The following is a 20,947-nucleotide window of genomic DNA, read 5'->3' as shown; positions in this document are numbered from 1 at the left end:
AGTAGTATTTTACTACTTTAACAATTATAACCTTTTTGTAAGAAAATTATTATGCTTACAATTGTCCTGTTTGGACCCCTGGAACTAAGCCCCAAGGGTAATATTTTGCACCATGATCTGTAGTTTTTATCCATGCTATCAGTTTGTTTCGATTGTTTATTTATTTATTTTTTATTATTTATGATAAAAGAAGTGACCAAAAATCAGCAATTCTAGACTTTGATATTTTTAAACATTTACACCATTCACCATGTGGTTTCAATAACGTTATATTTTAATAGTTCGGACATTTCCACAAGCCGTGATACCAAATGTTTATTTTAATATACATTTTATAATTAGAAAAATGGGAAAAGTCGGGTGATTTAAACTTTTATTAGGGTATATGTTATTTACATTATTTTTTTCACATTATATTAGTCTCTATAGGGGATTATTATATGCAATCTTTTGATTTAAGGACTGTTGCCACAGGCATAACATTGATTAGTGTTATCTGCACTCACTTGTTCAGGTGGCTGAGACTGTCTGCACATTTAGAGCTCCGATGGGGCAGCACAGAGGCAGGTAGAGACCCTCCTGCCGTCATCCCAGCTGATCGTGACCCCATGATTACCAAGCAGTGGTCATGAACAGCTCCCGATCGCTGCTGCTTGGCATAAGAGGGGAGTCCTGGCTGCCTATAGCAGCCATTTCTCATACTCTATGAAGCAAACACTGCTCCAGGGCTCACCGTTTTAAGGGGGAAAAATTCCATTACAATACCTTTTCGCATAGTATAACCCTCCCCCAACAGGAATTTTAGCCATGTTTGTAACTCCTCTATTCTAAGAGCTGTAACTTTTACTTTTTCACATACAGAGTCACATGGACTTGTTTTTTGTGGGACCAATGGTACTTTTTAAAGACACCTTTTATTTTACCATAAAATGCACTACAAAATGAAAAGAAATTTGGTCCAAGATGAATAAAAAACGCTGCGCCGCTAAAAATCTTATAAAACAATTATAAGATTCTTTTTACAATTAACTGACAAATCTGCAATATTCTTGTGCAGCCTGCTTGAGACAGCCTGTGAAAGAAGATCCTCCTATGGCAGGTAAGGAGAACTTTAGAAGGCCTTTTGCTGCCATGGTAATCTATCGGTACCCCATGATTGTCTCGCAGGAGTGCCAATCAGACCCCTTACAGGTATTTACATTCTGCATGCTGCGATCACTATGGATCACAGCATGGAGGGGGTTAAACTGCTTGGGTCAGCCTAAAGACAGATGCCAACAGTTGCAGGCTGGTGTTAGCTGCTGACAACTGCTGCATCTAGAGCTTTATATTCAATTACCGCTGTAAAAAGGGGTGTTGACGGTATTAAGAGGTTACGTTTTACAAAATTACCTCCTATACAATCTAATTACCTTACAGGGAAGGGTTAAAGTTGGTACTTCTGGAAAGATCAGTTTTCTAGAAGGAAGGAATGGGGAAAAAAATTAAAACAACCATATAGATAAAAATATCAACAACAGTCAGATATTTTTGGGATCTCATTAACATGGTGATGGCAATCAGAAAACTGATGGAAAAAAATGGAAATGGGTGTTCTTGGTTTGACAGCAAGTGAGCAATGGTCATTTAACTACAATGTATAGTTAAAAGAAATCTGATAGATGGATCACCCACACTAAACCAAATACACAGGGTTATAGGGGGAGATTTATCAAAACCTGTGTAGAGAAAAAGTTGCCCAGTTGCCCATAGGAACCAAGCAGATCGCTTCTTTCATTTTTCAGAGGCCTTGTTAAAAATGAAAGAAGTGATCTGATCAGTTGCTATGGGCAACTAGTAAACACAGGTTTTGATGAATCTCCCCCAAAGTGCACATAAACTTGCTTAAAACAAGGTATAATATAGATCTGTGGTCCCTATGCTGAGATATAGCTAGTATTGCTTATATGTTAAATTTCCTCACGCAATGGAGGCAAGAGCTGGCATTCCGAGCGTCATTGCCAAAAATGTTTGCTTATCCGTGTGCATGTGATTTACTACATAAAAATATTTGTGAAATAGTTACTTTAGAAAAAAAATACCTTAAACTTTCCTCCTCGTCTTCATCAAAAAGCTTAACCTGCGACAGTGCTGGTCGTGATATGATCTTTTGCTGCTCTCTCTGTTGTAGTAAAAAGTCTTAGATGTAAAATTCACCACACACATATAGCACTAAATAATTCATACAATCAACAATAACTGAAGTCAGTTTGTCCACTATTAACAAATATAAATAAGGGAGCAGATCACAAACTTAAAGGGGTACTCCAGTGGAATTTTTTTTTTTTTTTTTTTAATCAACTGGTGCCAGAAAGTTAAATAGATTTGTAAATTACTTCTCAATTGAGTAGTTCTTTTCAGTCTGACCAGAGAGCTCTCTGCTGACACTTCTGTTCATGTCAGGAACTGTCCAGAACAGGAGCAAATTCCCATAGCAAACCTATCCTGCTCTGGACAGTTCCTGACATGGACAGAGTTGTCAGCAGAGAGCACCATGGTCAGACAAAAACACAAATTTAAAAAGAGCATAGAGCAGCTGATCAGTACTGGAAGGATTAAGTTTTTTAATAGAAGTCATTTACAAATCTGTTTAAATTTCTGGCACCAGTTGATTTAAAAAAAAAAAAATTGTTTTCCACCAGAGTACCCCTTTTAACCCCTTAACGACGCAGGATGTAAATGTACGTCCTGGTGCGGGGGTACTTAACGCACCAGGACATACATTTACGTCCTATACATGACCGCGAGCATCGGAGCGATGCTAGGAACATGCGCGGCAGGTCCCGGCTGCTATTAGCAGCCAGGGACCCGTCGGAAATGGCCAACATACGCGATTGCCATTAACCCCTCAGATGCCATGATCAATACAGATCACGGCATCTGCAGTGCTGCTGTCACTAAAATGGATGATCGGATCGCCTGCAGCGCTGACGCAGAGATCCGATCATTCAGAACGGCAGACGGAGGGCCCCTCACCTGCCTCCGCTGCCTTCTACGGGTCTTCTGCTCTGGTTTGAGATCGAGCAGACCAGAGCAGATGATGACCGATAACACTGATCAGTGCTATGCCCTATGCATAGCACTGAACAGTATTAGCAATTGAATGATTGCTAAAAATAGTCCCCTATGGGGACTATTAAAGAGTAAAATGAAAAGTAAAAAAAGTAAAAGTTAAAAAAATGTGAAAAATCCCCTCCCCAATAAATATGTAAATTGTCAGTTTTCCCCCCATTTTACACGCCCCCTCCCATAGGTTTGCATTGAGGGGGGCGGAAGCGTGATCGACAGTAATCAGACCCGGAACGAACACGCTCCGGGGACTGATTATAACCGGGTGCGGCATGCAAGATCGCGGGGGTCCCGCCGCTGGATAGGGTATAAGATGTCTAAGCGCCGGAGAACCCCTTTAAGGCCCAAAAGGGCTGAGTCCTTAAGGGGTTAAATGCTGTCTAACTTCACTTTTAATATGTTTTCCTCCCTTTCTAGCCAATGGATAGACAAAATATTATAGAGAAATCCGGCAAAAATAAACTTATCAGCAGCTGATCCTCAGTGAGGAGTGCGTGCCACCTGCAGCATTAATTTCTATGGGAGCTCCGAAAAGACCCGGGTACAGAACTCCGGCATCATCGGCGCTCTCATCGAAATGAATGGAGGGCGTGCCATCTACTAGTAGACTGAGAAAGCCTGGGCCCTGTCCCGAAGATCGCGGAGGGTCCCAGCGGACGGACCCCTCTCGATCAGATACTTATCCCCTATCCTGTGGATAGAGGATAAGTTTACTTTAGCCGGAGTTCTCCTTTAAGCCAGTCAGGTCACTCTATAAGCCAATATGACTGTTTTATGGCCCATCAGCAAGAATATTTTACTTATGTTGCCTTTTCACTTTTGACCCCTCTCCCTTAACAATAAAGTTCTCAGTTTACAGGAAGGGGGATCCAGAGAAGGTAACACCAAGCTCTACTCAAATGTCCATCACCATAGAAAGAATATCCTAAACTCTTTTATTCTGAGGTATCACAATCGTCTACTATAGACAAAGTGGGAAAAAAACGATTTCTTTATGTAAAAGAGACCATGTAGGTTAATATAAGACAGATAGGAGGGATTAAAACTGCACAATTAAAGTATACAGGGTTTTTAGTCTGTATCTGTGGAAGTCTGCATAAAAGCTGCATACACACAACCAAATGATATTTTAATTAAGACTATTTAAAAAATAGCTTTTTAGATTTTAGATGCAACAGAGCTATAGAAAAGGGTGTACATAACAATGAAATGTAATTACAAACACTTACATCCTAAACTAATCAAACCTTTTATAGTGGAGTTCGCAATGAGTCACTTGAGATTTCTTAAAGGCTTATTTTACTCAATCTTACAAAATCATGGCACTCTAAATTGTGCCACCACTTTATGAAGAGAGGTCCCGCTCCTTGGGATGCCATTCATTCAGTAAATGAAGGGTCCTGCCTCACCTCCTAACCAGGACTGCAGCTCCTTCATTATCAGGTTTAATTATAAGTGTCAATACATTATTTTACATGGTATTTAAAGGGATATCCTCATCTTACAAAATGATCGCTTTTGCTAGGATATGCATTACCTTATGACTGATGAGGGTCTAAACTCTAGGACCCCCATTTATCTTAGGAAGGAGCTGATTTAAGGAGAAGCAGCATTACATTTAAATAAAATAAATATTATTTACTTTATTTGATGGAGTTTCCAGAGGTATAAAAGGTTGCTTAAAGAGTACCTGCCATCACACCATATTTTCTAAACTAACTCAGATTATATTCCCTAACTACTCCTAACACCCCTTCTGCCCTTAAGTTTTTTTCCGAGCTTTAACCCCTTAAGGACCAGGGGTTTTTCCGTTTTTGTAAATTTTTTCCTCCTTACCTTTCAAAAATCCTAACTCTTTCAATTTTGCACCTAAAAATCCATATGATGGCATTTTTTCATTATATGAAAAGTGACCAAAAATACACTATTTTGGATTTTTTTTGCGCGTACGCCATTGACCGTGCGGATCAATTAATGATATATTTTTATAATTCAAACATTTCCGCAAGCAGCGATACTACATATTTTTTAAATGGGAAAAGGGGGGTGATTCAAACTTTTATTAGGGAAGGGGTTAAATGATCTATATTCACTTTTATTTTTTTGCAATGTTATAGCTCCCATAGGGGGCTATAACACTGCACTAACTGATCTTTTACATTGATCAATGGTTTCTCATAGGAAACCATTGATCGATGAGTCTGACGCTTGACTGCTCATGCCTGGATCTCAGGCATTGAGCAGTCATTTGGCGATCTGACACCAGGAGGCAGGTAACGGGACCCTCCTGCTGTTCTAGATGCCGCGATTTCACCGCGGCGATCCCGAACAGCCCGCTGAGCTAGCCGGGGGTAGTTTAGTTTCACTTTAGACGCGGCAATCAACTTTGAACGCCGCGTCTAAAGGCACGGCACCGCGATCAGTGCCGCGCTATTAGCCACGGTCCCGGCCATTGTTAGAGGCCGGGCCCGACCCGCTATGACGCCATGGCCCGATGTTATAGAACGGGAGCAGACTCGGGGCGTACAGGTACGCCCTTGGTCCTTAAGGGGTTAAAGGGGTACTCCAGTGGAAAACTTTTTTTCTAATCAACTGGTGCCAGAAAGTTAAACAGATTTGTAAATTACTTCTATTAACCCCTTAAGGACCAGGGTTTTTTCCATTTTTGCACTTTCATTTTTTCCTACTTACCTTTAAAAAATAATTTTGCACCTAAAAATCCAAATGATGGCTTATTGCGCCACCAATTCTACTTTATAATGACATCCATCATATTACCCAAAAATTTACGACGAAACTGAAAAAAAAAATCATTGTGCGACAAGATTGAAGAAAAAACACAATTTTGTAACTTTGGGGGGCTTCCGTTTCTACGCAGAACATTTTTTGGTAAAAATGACACCTTCTCTTTATTCTGTAGGTCCATACGGTTAAAATAATAAAATACTTATATAGGTTTGATTTTGTCGTACTTCTGGAAAAAATCATAACTACATGCAGGAAAATTTATACGTTTAAAATTGTCATCTTCTGACCCCTATAACTTTTTTATTTTTATGAGGGCTAATTTTTTGCGCCGTGATCTGAAGTTTTTAGCGGTACCATTTTTGTATTGATCTGACTTTTTGATCGCTTTTTATTCATTTTTTCATGATATATATGATAAAAAGTGACCAAAAATACACTATTTTTTTTTTTCGCGTACGCCATTGACCGTGCGGTTTAATTAACGATATATTTTTATAATTCGGACATTTCCGCACGCGGCGATACCACATATGTTTATTTTAATTTACACAGTTTTTTTTTTTAATGGGAAAAGGGGGGTGATTCAAACTTTTATTAGGGTTTTATTAGGGTTAATAGCGCACGATTAGCTACGGGTCCCGGCCGTTGCTAGAGGCCGGGCCCGACACACCGTGGCCCCGCTATATAGAAATGGAAATGACTCAGGACGTACCGGTACGTCCTTGGTCCTTAACAGGTTAAAAAATCTTAATCCTTCTAGCTGCTGAATACTACATAGGAAATTATTTTCTTTTTGGAACACAGTGCTCTCTGCTGACATCTCTGTCCATTTTAAGAACTGTTCAGAGTAGAACAAAATCCCCATAGCAAACATATGCTGCTTTGGACAGTTCCTAAAATGGACAGAGGTGTCAGCAGAGAGCACTGTGCTCGCGATGTCAGCAGAGAGCACTGTGTTCCAAAAAGAATTCCCTCTGTAGTATGAAGCAGTTAATAAGTACTGGAAGGATTAAGATTTTTTTAATAGAAGTAATTTACAAATCTGTTTAACTTTCTGGCACCAGTTGATTTAAAAAAAAAAAAAAAGTTTTCCACCGGAGTACCCCTTTAAAAAGCTCTGTATCATGCCTTTCTTCTTGCTCACATTGTGTGAGCTCCCGGCAGGAGAAAGTGGGCGTTCCCCAGCAGTCATGACGTCACTGAAGCCTGCGAGAGCTGTGCCCCGCACGCACTTCCTGGGTTTGGTCTCCTACCAGGCCGAGAGGAGACCAAACTAACTGTTTGACTTGTGCAGGGAACAGAACAGAGCCACCTAGTGGCCATTTTTTAAATCACATTAAAAACATATAAAGATTGAGAATTTTAACAGCAAGTAAATAGCAAAGTCTCTTATAATTGCATAAGGAACAATATATTAAAAGTTTAGTTTGGTGACAGGTACTCTTTAAGAAAGGATGCCATACAATGGGAACAGCCCTTTAAACATATCATAGGAGGTAAAGATGCAAACTATAGAATGTACTGAATAGAATGAATAATGAACAGTTCTTCTATATCCATTTCTAATACTGCAGATATTTCAGAAGTAAATTACATAAATCCTGAAAAATCTTCCTTTCTGGTTATCTAAGGAATTTGTTTTGTACACATTGTTCCACAGAAAACAACACCTGTCTAGCTTCCTCACCATCATCTCTTCAGCTTCACGGACCAGCACAGCTGTTTTTGCTTCTAGTTCAGCATTTAGTCGCCTAAATAAATAAAATACACAAAAAAACAGACAAGATTAGGACCACATGTCTCTGAACAGAATTGTATTGTAAATGAACAAAACTTTTTAAAGGGTTGGTAAAATGAAGCAACAACCTGGCCTACTGGTACCTACATTTTAGGCTTTCCTGAGGATGTTCTTCTGATTTACAATCTGATCTGACCCAAACAGTATTTATACAATAAATATAAAGCCAATAATGCGGCTGTAGAAACTGCGCCCAAAACTACTTTAAGAAAAAACCCTGACTGTTACCTATAACACCCCCCCCCTCCATAAAAAACTAGTATACTAGTTGCAAATGCAGATTCCGAATCAGAGTGTTTAAACCTATTTATAGCCCCTTTAAAGGTTTTTTTGCAGGCCAATATGGTTGATGGCCTATCCTCAAGCCATTATTTGTTGATCAGCTGGGTACCAACACCCAGGACCCCTACCATCCAGCTGTTTTCGTAATTTATTGTTTAGTGGGGGCCCCACATTTCTGCAGAGGAGTTCTAAATGAAGTGAATTGAAGCTGAGCTGCAGCAACACAGTGACACCATTACACAACAAATGACACATGGCTTCCAGCCCCATTCAATGTGTAGTACATGACAACAGACAGCTGATTGGTGGGAGTGCTGAGTGTTGGCACCCTACTGATCAGCGGTTGATGACCTATAATGAGCTTGCTGCTGGATTCTGTATGTAGCTTTCTCTTTCAGTCTCTCCTTACAGTGAACCAGACAGCTGTTTCATGCTGCCTGAATCGGGGGCAGCATGAAACAGAGTCAAGGTTCGGTAATGCAACTATGGACTTACTCTAAAATGCTTGGGCTTTCAGAGAAAACATAGTTTTAGGAGCTGCCATGAACAGGGTAACTAGTCATAGTTGCTGGATACCAAAGCTTTTTCCCACAGGTTGGAGTGACAATGTACCCCCAATACACATATAGAGACATGTGTGGCTCGATGCTAGCAGGTCAGAACGCAGCCACCGGGACACTGCACCAAGTAAATAGTTACCCTGTTTCAGGAGGCATTTGAAACTATGATTCCTCTGAAATGCCCAAGCATTTCACAGTAACCCATAGCTTGCTGTATTACCGAACCCATGGTTCGGGCAGCATAAACAGCTGTCTGGTTGCCTTTAATGCGAGACTGATACAGCTTGTTGCTGAAAGCTGTATGCAACTTTCTGTATGTATGTGCATATACAGCCTCTGCCATCAGAGCTTACATTATGAGGGGGTAGGAGTACAAATGCAGGGGGTATAAATGGGTGGCCAAGCTGTGATTTTTGAGAGAGGATGGGCTGGGGGCGATTATGGTCATAACGGCACCAGGATGAGCTGGAAGAGATGCTTTAACCACTTAGGGACCAAGGGCGTACAGGTACATGGTAGTTAAGGTACCGTGGGAATTCCGGTCCCCACCGCTCGCTGGGATGCCTGCTGAAATCATTCGTGACAACGCCTGGGGGGGGGGGTCTTGAGACTGGAGGCGAATCTGCGGCGATTCCAGACATACGGGTCAAGTGAACCGGAATTAGAAGGTGATCGGCGGTTTACTATACACCTCCAATCACCACCTGTTTCTGGGGGAAGGTGGTGATCACTTCACCTCCCCAGATGTGCTGCTATTGCCCTAATAAGTCCTCAAGGGTCTGCCACACATTTTGCAGCGCTGCATTTGGCCACTTTTTTTTTTTTTATAACGGTGGTTGATACTTTATCACACACCGTTATTTAAAGTTCGCACCAAGCACACACACATACACACTTCCCCGCCCCCATATTCCATATTCAGTGGAGGAGGCATATGGTTTATACTGCCTCCGACTCTAAATCTGCCAGTGAGGACAAGGAAGATCCTACTTTTCTGTGTTCTTCCTTGTCCTCCTCATCATCTAGTTCTGATGATGAGCCCCCTGCACGGCGGCGGAGACATAGCCAGGCGAGCCCCCCCCATGATAGCGACCTAGTTCCCGATACTAGTACAAGTGGCCAAGCCGCTCGTAATAGGAGTCCGACCCCCCAGACAAGCGTATCGGAGCTCCCTTCCAGTGAACCTATCTGGAGCCTGTCGGGGTTAATAACTCATTTATGAATTATGAATTATTAACTATGGTCCAAAAAATATTAACAATTTTATAACCGTTATGAATTGCCAAAAATATACAAACAAAGTAATTCACCATATCTGGGCCCAACTATTTTCCCAGATATGAGTTCTTTGAAGTAGTGGTAGAAGTAACTTTTGCAATATAATAAAATAATAACGCAGTTATTATAAAAATGATATGTACATTTATCGGTTACAATTGATTAACATTAAAGAGCAATAAAACCAGACCACAATATAAATGAAAATATATAACGAATATCAATGACATAAGGTGAGATATAAATCAATGATGTATTAGTATGTTATTTAACAATATTAAACTTAGTCACAGAAGTAGGTTAGTTCAGATATCAATAGATTACTATGTATAGAGATCATCACATCAAATGATATCAAATGGGTATTTCATATATATATAAAATGGGAGTAAACCCCACCTATTTCTAACCACAACTATCTCTGGTAAGATAAGTAACTGTACTAAATATATAATTTATAGTACGCTACTAATTAGGAAGACTTATATTAAGTTTCCTTAATATCTTATGTGGGGGAGCAGAAGAAAATCCCATTTAGACTATGCTAATATGCAATATGCTCATTGCATTGATCCCCATAAGGCTGCATTCACACCACGTTTTTGCAATACAGTTCCCATATCAGGTTCTTGAGGAAAAACGGATTCCTCAAAACCTGACTAAACTGTATCAAAATGTGTGTACAAATTTTTACCCGTATACAGTTAAAAACCGTATACGGTTTTAAAAATGACATCCGGTTGCATCCGTTTTTTAAGAAAAAAAACGCATACGTTTTTAACTTTTCACTCCATTTTGAATAAAGTTTTACTTGTTTGATTGAAATTCCAAGGAAAAAAACTGTGCAAAGTCAAAAACCGTATAGTGAAAACCAGATGGAACTGTATGCACATACAGTTCTGTACGGTTCCCATTGACTCCCATGTTAAAAAAAAAGTATACGGTTTAATGCAGTTTTTCAACCAGACCTAAAACCGTGGTAGACTACGGTTTTGGGTACAGGAAAAAAAACCTGACAAAACCGTACAGGATGCAAAACGGACACAACCTGATGCATCTTTTGGCACACGGTTTTCAATGGAGAGTCAATGCATACGGTTTTCAATGCGGTTCCATACGGTTTTCACATAGAAAACGTATACGGGAACTGTATTGCAAAAACGTAGTGTGAATGCACCCTAAGACGTGCCCCGTTCATCTGCAGTACAAGGGGTGTGGCTTATAAACTACTATTACCATCTCATAATTGAGGTTATCTATAAGCCAGGTCTGCTCGATTTTTTCTTCGATTTTGTCACACAATTTTTTTTTCCGTTTCGCCGTGAATTTTTTGGGTAAAATGACTAATGTCACTGCAAAGTAGAATTGGTGGCACAAAAAATAAGCCATAATATGGATTTTTAGGTGGAAAATTGAAAGGGTTATGATTTTCAAAAGGTAAGGAGGAAAAAAACGAAAGTGCAAAAACTGAAAAACCCTGAGTCCTTAAGGGGTTAACTGCTATCCGACAGCGCAAAAAAGCTGCTGTCGGATAGCAGTTTAAGCATCCCGGATAGGTTCACTTACCTATCCCCGCTGCTCCGGGTCCACTTCGCGATCCTCCAGCGTTTTCTGCATCTTCTCCGGGGTCCGGGCCTCGCTTTCCGGTGTCGTTATTACGTCGCTGCACCCTCCGTCCCGATGCCGCAACGTAATAACGTCACCAGAAAGCGAGGCCCGGACACCGGAGAAGATGCGGAAAAAGCCGGAGGATCCCGAAGAAGACTCCGGAGCAGCGGGACAGCATCGGGAGCGGTGAGGACGCGGTCCGGAGCGGCGGGGACAGGTGAGTATAACTTCCTATACTTTACATTGCGCAAATCCCTCAACATACGATGGATTCGACAAACGATGGGTCGTATGTTGAGGGTACCATCGTATGTTGAGGGTCCACTGTATTAAAAATAGGGGTCTGTCTATTACTTTACTTAACTGCCTTAGAACACGGGGGTGAATACCATTCGTTGCACATGGGCGAGCAGGCAGCCTCCATCTGGAATTTCCCCAGCGGATTCCAAAGCGGAACTGGAAAACCACATCAAACGGACAGCAGATGTGGAATTTTCATAGTGGTTTTAGCTTGTGTGAACAAGACCTTAGAATAGTGGTCAACAAACTGTGGCTCTCTAGCTGTTGCAAAACCGAGTTGTAGTTTTGCAACATCTGGAGGGCCACAGTTGGGAGTCCACTGCCTTAGAGGTATATATCAGAAGTTCCATCACAGGCCCCAAACCCCATGTGAACAGAGCCTTAGCCCTGGTTCACCTACTTAATACCTACTTGTATTCTTCTTCTTTAGCCAGCAGATCATCTTGAGTGGTCTTTTTCACTGTGCCCACTGTAGGGGGTCCAACTCCTTTGTTTTTCTTTACCTATAATAATGACACTGGGTTATATTATATTACACAGCAAAACGCACGTCTGATTTCCTATTCCCAGCTGCACCTAACATCTGATCAGGAGTCTGTGCACGGAGACTGGCAGCTTGGCACAGAACACTAGCGTGTGCCAGGCGTTGTATAAGCCGGTTGTGCCATTACCTTGCTGGACATAGCCGCGGATCTCCGGCTCTCCGCCATCGGACGGGCTTCAGGTTACGTTAAGGCGCCGCATTCTGTTGCTAAGCAACAAAGATTCAGGCTACCGCGAGACCTGCACAAGGCGGTTGATCACGTGACCGCTGTTGTGTTGTTGCACGCTTGTGTCTTGTATTGTATAAGATACAAATGACCTGGTCCTATACCGACATATCAGTACAGTGTTTCCTAACAAGAGTGCCTCCAGCTGTTTTAAAACTACAATTCCCAGCATGCACTGATAAACCGTACATGCTGGGAGTTTCAGTTTTGCAACAGCTGGAGGCACACTAGTTGCAAAACACTGAGTTCAGTAACAAACTCCCAGTGTTTTGCAACCAGTGTGCCTCCAGCTGTTGCATAACTACAACCCCCAGCATGCACAGGCAGCCAAAGGGCATGCTGGGGTTTTTATTAGTATGCCTCCAGCTGTTGCATAACTACAAGTCCTAGCATGCCCTTCGGCTGTCACTGCATGCTGAGAGTTGTAGCTTTTGCAACAACTGAAGGCACACTGGTTGCAAAACACTGAGTTTGTTACCTTACTCAGTGTTTCGCAACCAGTGTGCCTACAGCTGTTGGAAACTGCAACTCCCTGCATGCACTGATAGACCGTACATGCTGGGAGTTGTAGTTTTGCCACAGCGGGAGGCACATTGGTTGCGAAACACTGAGTTAAGTAACAAATGCTCAGTGTTTTGCAACAAGTGTGCCTCCAGCTGTTGCATAACTACAACCCCCAGCATGCATGGACAGCCAAAGGGCAAGCTGGGAGTTGTAGTTTTCACAATGTACATTCACACGGGCGGGGGTTTACAGTGAGTTTCTCGCTGCAAGTTTGAAATGCAGCAAATTTTCCGCTTCAGCTCAAACTTCCAGCAAGAAACCTGCTGTAAACCCCCACCGTGTGAATTTATCCTAAAAACACTACACAAAATAAAAAGTTAAACACTATATATACACATACCCCTACACAGTTAAATGAAAAACGTCTCGTAAGGCACTGTTTCCAAAACGGAGCCTTCAGCTGTTGCAAAACTACAACTCCCAGTATTGCCAGACAGCCATTGACTGTCCAGGCATGCTGGGAGTTTTGCAACAGCTGGAGGCACCCTGTTTGGGAAACCCCACGGTGGGTAGTTTTGGTATCGGAGGCAAGTGTAATTCTTGCATCCAGGTCCGTCCCTATGCAAATCTCTAATTTAGGCCTCAAATGCCCATGGCGCTCTCTTACTTCGGAGACCTGTCGTATTTCAAGGCAACAGTTTAGTTACACATATGGGGTATTGCCATACTCGGGAGAAATTGCCTAACAATTTTTGGGTGGCTTTTTCTCCTTTTACCCCTCACGAAAAGGTAAAGTTGGGGTTTACACCAGCATGTTATTGTAATTTTTATTTTATTTTTTTACACTAACATGCTGGTGTTGCCCCATACTTTTCATTTTCATTAGAGGTAAAAGGAAAAACAGACCCTTAAAATTTGTAAAGAAAAATTCTCCTCAGTACAAAAATACCCATTATGTGGGTGTAAAATGCTCTGAAGGCGCACAACAGGGCTCAGGATGGAGTGTGCACTATGTACATTTGAGGCCTAAATTGGTTATTTACACAGGGGTGGCTGATTTTACAGCGGTTCTGACAAAAATAAATAACCAAATGTGACCTCATTTTGGAGACTACACCCCTCACAGAACGTAACAAGGGGTATAGTGAGCCTTAACACCCCACAGGTGTTTGACGAATTTCCGTTAAAGTTGGATGGGAAAATTAAGAAAAAAAATTTTTTTCACTAAAATGCTGGTGTTACCCTAAATTTTTCATTTTCACAAGGGAAAATAGGAAAAAAGCCCCCTAAACTGTGTAACCCCATTTCTTCTGAGTAAGAACATACCCCACATGTGGATGTAAAGTGCTCTGTGTGCGCAAACTACAATGCTCAGGAGAGAAGGAGAGCCATTGGGCTTTTGGAGAGATAATTTGTCCGGAATTGAAGGCCACGTGCATTTACAAATCCCCCATGGTGCCAGAACAATGGACCCCCCCCCCCCCCCACATGTGACCCATTTTGGAAACTACACCCCTCACATAATGTAACAAGGGGTGCAGTGAGCATTTACGCCCCACAGGTGTCTGACAGATTTTTAGAACAGTGGTCCATGAAAATGAACAAAGTAATTTTTCATTTGCACAGCCCACTGTTCCAAAGATCTGTCAAAGCCAGTGGGGTGTAAATGCTCATTGCGCCCCTTATTAAATGCTGTGAGGGATCTAGTTTCCAAAATGGGGTCACATGTGGGGGGGGGGGGGTCCACTGTTCTGGCACCATGGGGGATTTGTAAACGCACATGGCCCCTGACTTCCATTCCAAACAACTTCTCTCTCCAAAAGCTCAATGGCGCTCCTTCTCTTCTGAGCATTGTAATTCGCCCGCAGAGCACTTTACATACACATATGGGGTATTTCCATACTAGAAATGGGGTTAAAAATTAGGGGGGCATTTTCTCCTATTACCCCTTGTAAAAATATAAAATTTGGGGAAAAAACTGCATTTTTGTGAAAAAAAAATTCCATTTACACATCCGACTTTAAGGAAAAGTCATCAAACACCTGTGGGGTGTTAAGGCTCATTATACCTTGTTACGTTCCTTGAGGGGTGTAGCTTCCAAAATAGTATGCCATGTGTTATTTATTTATTTATTTATTTTGCTGTTCTGTCACCATAGGGGCTTCCATATGCGAAATGCCCCCCAAAAACCATTTCAGCAAAATTTGCTTTCCAAAAGCCAAATGAGGTATTTTGTCCTGAAAAAATACTGCTATGTCAGGGCCAAACACAAAGAGGCAGACGCCCATAAACATTCTTAACTATAATGCAGAAAATACACAAGCAATTTGACATTTCTGATAGTTACTTGATATCTGAATTGTTTCTTATACAGGAAAGAGTGACACAATAAACTTACGGTGCCGTCACATATATACAGTAATAAGAGTGTGAAGTAATTATGGCCAGTTGTTGCTCTTTCATTTTGTCTAATGGATTTGCAGACACATGGGGAAAATGTATCAACCCAATGCATGGCAATATTCTGGTATAAAAACTAACATTACGGTAAAACTAACGTGTTTTTTGATGGTTTGTGCCTGTTTTGCATTTTTCTTGTCACTTTTTAAAAGGGGCAAAAAATTGGGTGGGGCATTGTCACTTCTGCTAGAAATTGTATACATCTACGGCTGCTCATAGCGTATGTTTCTTGGCACATTCTACTCCAGTGTAGTTAGGATTATGACTGGCCTTCCCAGAGTACAGGATGCTATAGCCACAAAAGGAGCACAATTTCATGTAATGTCCATACTTTTAGACTATTCTTGGACAAGCTTCTGTCAGTGCACACACTGTTTAACCCCTTAAAGGGGTGCAAAACAAATATTTTTTAATCAACTGGTGCCAGAAAGTTTTACAGATTTGAAAATTGTTTCTATTTAAAATTCTTAATCCTTCCAGTACTTATCAGCTGCTGTATGGTTGTGGAGTTCTTTCCAGTCTGACCACAGACTGTAATACTTGATACCTCTGTCCGTGTAAGGAACTGTCCAAAGCAGGAGCAAATCCCCATAGCAAACCTTTCTTGCTTTGGACAGTTCCTGACATGGACAGAGGTGTCAGCAGAGAGCACTGTAATCAGACTGGAAAGAACTACATAACTTCCTCTGGCGCATATAGCAGCTGATAAGTACTGGAAGTCTTAAGATTCCAATTTTGAAACTTTTTCACAGTGCACTTTTGTTTTTACACAGTGCCCTGACATTTTATCTATATTCTGTGGGTCAAAGGATTAAAACAATATTGTATTAAAAAAAAAAAAAAAAAAAAAAAGTTTTTTTAAAGCCCCTATAGGGCCCCCATAGTCATTAGATTGCAGGCATCGGACCCCCACATACAGTATATGTGTTAGGGGTTCAGGCAGGGGGCTTGCAAAGTGGCTCTTAAGTGCAGTGATCCCTATTGATGATGGCACTTAACGGATTATTAATTAAGTGATTCCGCCCAGTGGCGTACCAAGGGGGGGGTGGGAGTCTGGGCGGCCCGCCCCGGGTGCCACTCTCAAGGGGGGTGCCAGGGGCGGACTGACCCGCCACCGCCGCTGCTGAGGTCCGGGACACTCGTCCCAGATCCCCAGCAGACAGCGGTGCCTTCTCCTGTATGTGCGATACACGCACATACAGGAGAAGGCGTCCCCCCTGTGTGAGCTACATCTGCAGCTACACAGAGGAGACGTGACCTCCTCCCCCACGCAGCACGCAGTACAGGCGCCGGTGACGTCACTCATCGGCGCCTGTACTGTGGAGGGGAGAAGACGCGGGCCCTGCAGCTGAGGAGATCGCTGCGTGGGAAATCAGGTGAGCATCCTTTTTTCTTTATTTTTTTTGCTCTACATTTACCTATGGGGAAGGGGGGTTGCTCGGCATTTACCTATAGGGAAGGGGGGGGGAGAGGGGGGGTGCTCTGCATTTACCTATAGGGAAGGGGGGGAGAGGGAGGGGGTGCTCTGCATTTACCTATAGGGAAGGGGGGGGAGAGGGAGGGGGTGCTCTGCATTTACCTATAGGGAAGGGGGGGAGAGGGGGGGGTGCTCTGCATTTACCTATAGGGAAGGGGGAGAGAGGGGGGGGTGTGTGCTCTGCATTTACCTATAGGGAAGGGGGGGGGGGGGTGCTCCTGCATTTACCTATAGGGGAGGGGGAGGGGGGGTGCTCTGCATTTACCTATAGGGAAGGGGGGGGGTGCTCTGCATTTACCTATAGGGAAGGGGGGGAGAGGGAGGGGGGGTGCTCTGAATTTACCTATAGGGAAGGGGGGGGAGGGAGGGGGGGTGCTCTGCATTTACCTATAGGGAAGGGGGGGAGAGGGGGGGGTGCTCTGCATTTACCTATAGGGGGGATGGGGTGCTCTGCATTTACCTATAGGGGAGGGGGGGTGCTCTGCATTTACCTATAGGGGAGGGGGTGCTCTGCATTTACCTATAGGGAAGGGGGGTGCTCTGCATTTACCTATAGGGAAGGGGGGGAGAGGGAGGGGGTGCTCTGCATTTACCTATAGGGAAGGGGGGAGAGGGAGGGGGGGGTGCTCTGCATTTACCTATAGGGAAGGGGGGAGAGGGGGGGTGCTCTGCATTTACCTATAGGGGAGGGGGGGGTGCTCTGCATTTACCTATAGGGGAGGGGGGGGTGCTCTGCATTTACCTATAGGGGAGGGGGAGGGGGGTGCTCTGCATTTACCTATAGGGGAGGGGGTGCTCTGCATTCACCTATAGGGAAGGGGGGAGAGGGGGGGTGCTCTGCATTTACCTATAGGGAAGGGGGAGAGAGGGAGGGGGGGTGCTCTGCATTTACCTATAGGGAAGGGGGGAGAGGGGGGGTGCTCTGCATTTACCTATAGGGAAGGGGGAGAGAGGGAGGGGGGGTGCTCTGCATTTACCTATAGGGAAGGGGGGGAGAGGGGGGGTGCTCTGCATTTACCTATAGGGAAGGGGGAGAGAGGGGGGGGTGCTCTGCATTTACCTATAGGGAAGGGGGGGAGAGGGAGGGGGTGCTCTGCATTTACCTATAGGGAAGGGGGGGAGAGGGGGGGGTGCTCTGCATTTACCTATAGGGAAGGGGGAGAGTGGGGGGTGTGTGCTCTGCATTTACCTATAGGGAAGGGGGGGGGTGCTCCTGCATTTACCTATAGGGGAGGGGGAGGGGGGGTGCTCTGCATTTACCTATAGGGAAGGGGGGGGTGCTCTGCATTTACCTATAGGGAAGGGGGGAGAGGGAGGGGGGGGTGCTCTGCATTTACCTATAGGGAAGGGGGGGAGAGGGAGGGGGAGTGCTCTGCATTTACCTATAGGGAAGGGGGAGAGAGGGAGGGGGGGTGCTCTGCATTTACCTATAGGGAAGGGGGGGAGAGGGGGGGTGCTCTGCATTTACCTATAGGGAAGGGGGAGAGAGGGGGGGGTGCTCTGCATTTACCTATAGGGAAGGGGGGGGAGAGGGAGGGGGTGCTCTGCATTTACCTATAGGGAAGGGGGGGGAGAGGGGGGGGTGCTCTGCATTTACCTATAGGGAAGGGGGAGAGTGGGGGGTGTGTTGCTCTGCATTTACCTATAGGGAAGGGGGGGGTGCTCCTTGCATTTACCTATAGGGGAGGGGGAGGGGGGGGGTGCTCTGCATTTACCTATAGGGAAGGGGGGGGTGCTCTGCATTTACCTATAGGGAAGGGGGGAGAGGGAGGGGGGGGTGCTCTGGCATTTACCTATAGGGAAGGGGGGGGAGAGGGAGGGGGAGTGCTCTGCATTTACCTATAGGGAAGGTGGGGGTGCTCTGCATTTACCTATAGGGGAGGGGGAGGGGGGGGTGCTCTGCATTTACCAATAGGGGAGGGGGGAGGGGGGTGCTCTGCATTTACCTATAGGGGAGGGGGAGGGGGGTGCTCTGCATTTACCTATAGGGAAGGGGGGAGAGGGGGGTGCTCTGCATTTACCTATAGGGAAGGGGGGAGAGAGGGAGGGGGGGTTGCTCTGCATTTACCTATAGGGAAGGGGGTGAGAGGGGGGGGTGCTCTGCATTTACCTATAGGGAAGGGGGAGAGAGGAAGGGGGGTGCTCTGCATTAACCTATAGGGAAGGGGGGGGGGAGAGGGGGGGTGCTCTGCATTTACCTATAGGGAAGGGGGTGAGAGGGAGGGTGCCCTGCATTTAACTATAGGGAAGATGGGGGAAAGGGGGTGCTCTGCATTTACCTATAGGGAAGGGGGGAGAGGGAGGGGGAGGGGGTGCTCTGCATTTACCTATAGGGAAGGGGGGAGAGGAGGAGGGTGCTCTGCCCTATACCTCTAGGGAAGGGGGAAGAGGGGGGGGTGCTCTGCATATACCTAGGGCTGGGCGGTATGACCATATATGTGTATCACGGTATTTTTTAACTTACGGTGGCTCCACGGTATATAACGATAATTTCCCCCCCCCCCCCCACAAAATCAATTGACCCGCCAGCGCTGTTCAGCCCCCCCCCCTGCCCCTATCATGTGACCCCGCGACGCGGTGTTCGACTTCTCCACCCCCCCCCCCCCCCCCAAAATCATGTGACCCGCCAGCACTGTTCTGCTCCCCCCAATTAATGATCAGCCCCAGCGGGGTACTGCTCACGTATGTCAAGCACTGCTGCCCTCCTCCTCTTTGTTGGGGGGCCCGCCAGCGATGGAACTCACTGTACGCCAGTGGTCTCCAACCTGCGGACCTCCAGTTGTTGCAAAACTACAACTCCCAACATGCCCCGGGACAGCCAACGGCTGTCCGGGCATGCTGGGAGTTTGTAGTTTTGCAACAGCTGGAGGTCCGCAGGTTTTGAGACCACTACTGTACGCTGTATACGGCTTCATATATGACAGTGGGCTCAGCCTATCACTGGCAGGGCCATCGCTCTGGCTGGTGATAGGCTGACGGCTGTCCGGCGTTCCTGTCCCCAGCGACGTGGGTGAGTTAAAAGTTTATTTTCTGTATCTTTTGCAGCCCGGGCATAGGTATACAGCGTACAGCAGTGGTCTCAAACCTGCGGACCTCCATCTGTTGCAAAACTACAACTCCCAGTTTGCTGTTCGGGCATGCTGGGAGTTGTAGTTTTGCAACAACTGGAGGTCCGCAGGGTGGAGACCACTGGCGTACAGAGAGTTCCATCGCCGGCTGTTCGGGCATGCTGGGAGTTGTACTTTTGCAACAACTGGAGGTCCGCAGGTTGGAGACCACTGGCGTACAGAGAGTTCCATCGCCGGCTGTCCGGGCATGCTGGGAGTTGTAGTTTTGCAACATCTGGAGGTCTGCAGGTTGGAGACCACTGGCGTAAAGTATAGAGTTCCAGCGCCCGGCGGCCCCCAACAAAGAGGAGGAGGGCAGTGCTTGACATATGTGAGTAGTACCCAGCTGGGCTGATCATTAATTGGGGGGAGCAGAACAGTGCTGGGGGATAACATAGGATTAGTTCCCCGATGTGGGGACAGCGCTGTGCTAGGCTGATAATACATTCCCGAGGGGGAGGGGCCCAACCGGTATTGCAGTATGGGGGAAAATCCATATTGTGCAGCCCAAAAAATGTGGTATTCGGTATGAACCGGTATACCGCCCAGCCCTAGATATACCTATGGGAATGAGGGGGGGGGGGGTGTAGCTCTGCATATACCTATGGGAAAGAGGGGGGGTGTAGCTCTACATATACCTATGGGGAAGAGGTGGTGGGGGGTTTAGCTCTGCATATACCTATGGGAAAGAGGTGGGGGTGTAACTGCATATAACTATGGGAAAGAGGGGGGGGGGTGTAGTGTAGCTCTGCATATACCTATGGGAAAGAGAGGGGGTGTAACTCTGCATATACCTATGGGAAAGAGGGGGTTACCTGGCTACCTACCTACCTGCCCTTTTACTGTGCAGGACACCAAGGAGGGCATTATTACAGTTTGTGGGCCTATAGATGGGAAGATTGTGTAGAGGAAGGGAGGGCACTGAAAATATGCAGAGTCTGACATGT

General features: G+C 45.0%; 1 protein-coding gene across 2 annotated transcripts in view; it reads right to left on the bottom strand.

The window, feature by feature from the left end:
• Nucleotides 1-12,478, bottom strand: part of TEX9 (testis expressed 9) — a 47,125-nt gene extending 34,647 nt beyond the window's left edge. The window contains exons 1-5 of one of the 2 annotated variants that reach the window (XM_056572383.1): nucleotides 12,354-12,478; nucleotides 12,094-12,185; nucleotides 7,544-7,607; nucleotides 2,082-2,161; nucleotides 1,413-1,458 (exon numbers count right to left, since the gene is read on the bottom strand). In XM_056572383.1, the coding sequence (XP_056428358.1) occupies nucleotides 1,413-1,458; nucleotides 2,082-2,161; nucleotides 7,544-7,607; nucleotides 12,094-12,185; nucleotides 12,354-12,392 (321 nt within the window). In that variant the 5' untranslated portion in view covers nucleotides 12,393-12,478. Of the gene's footprint in view, nucleotides 1-1,412; nucleotides 1,459-2,081; nucleotides 2,162-7,543; nucleotides 7,608-12,093; nucleotides 12,186-12,353 lie in introns of those variants that run through there. The other variant, XM_056572384.1, reaches the window with a different exon arrangement.
• Nucleotides 12,479-20,947: the final 8,469 nt, after the last annotated feature.

The sequence above is a fragment of the Hyla sarda genome, chromosome 4 (assembly GCF_029499605.1).
Source record: "Hyla sarda isolate aHylSar1 chromosome 4, aHylSar1.hap1, whole genome shotgun sequence".
Taxonomy (NCBI): domain Eukaryota; kingdom Metazoa; phylum Chordata; class Amphibia; order Anura; family Hylidae; genus Hyla; species Hyla sarda.
The sequence above is the reverse complement of the archived record's forward strand: the minus strand, read 5'-3'. Positions and strand labels throughout refer to the sequence as shown.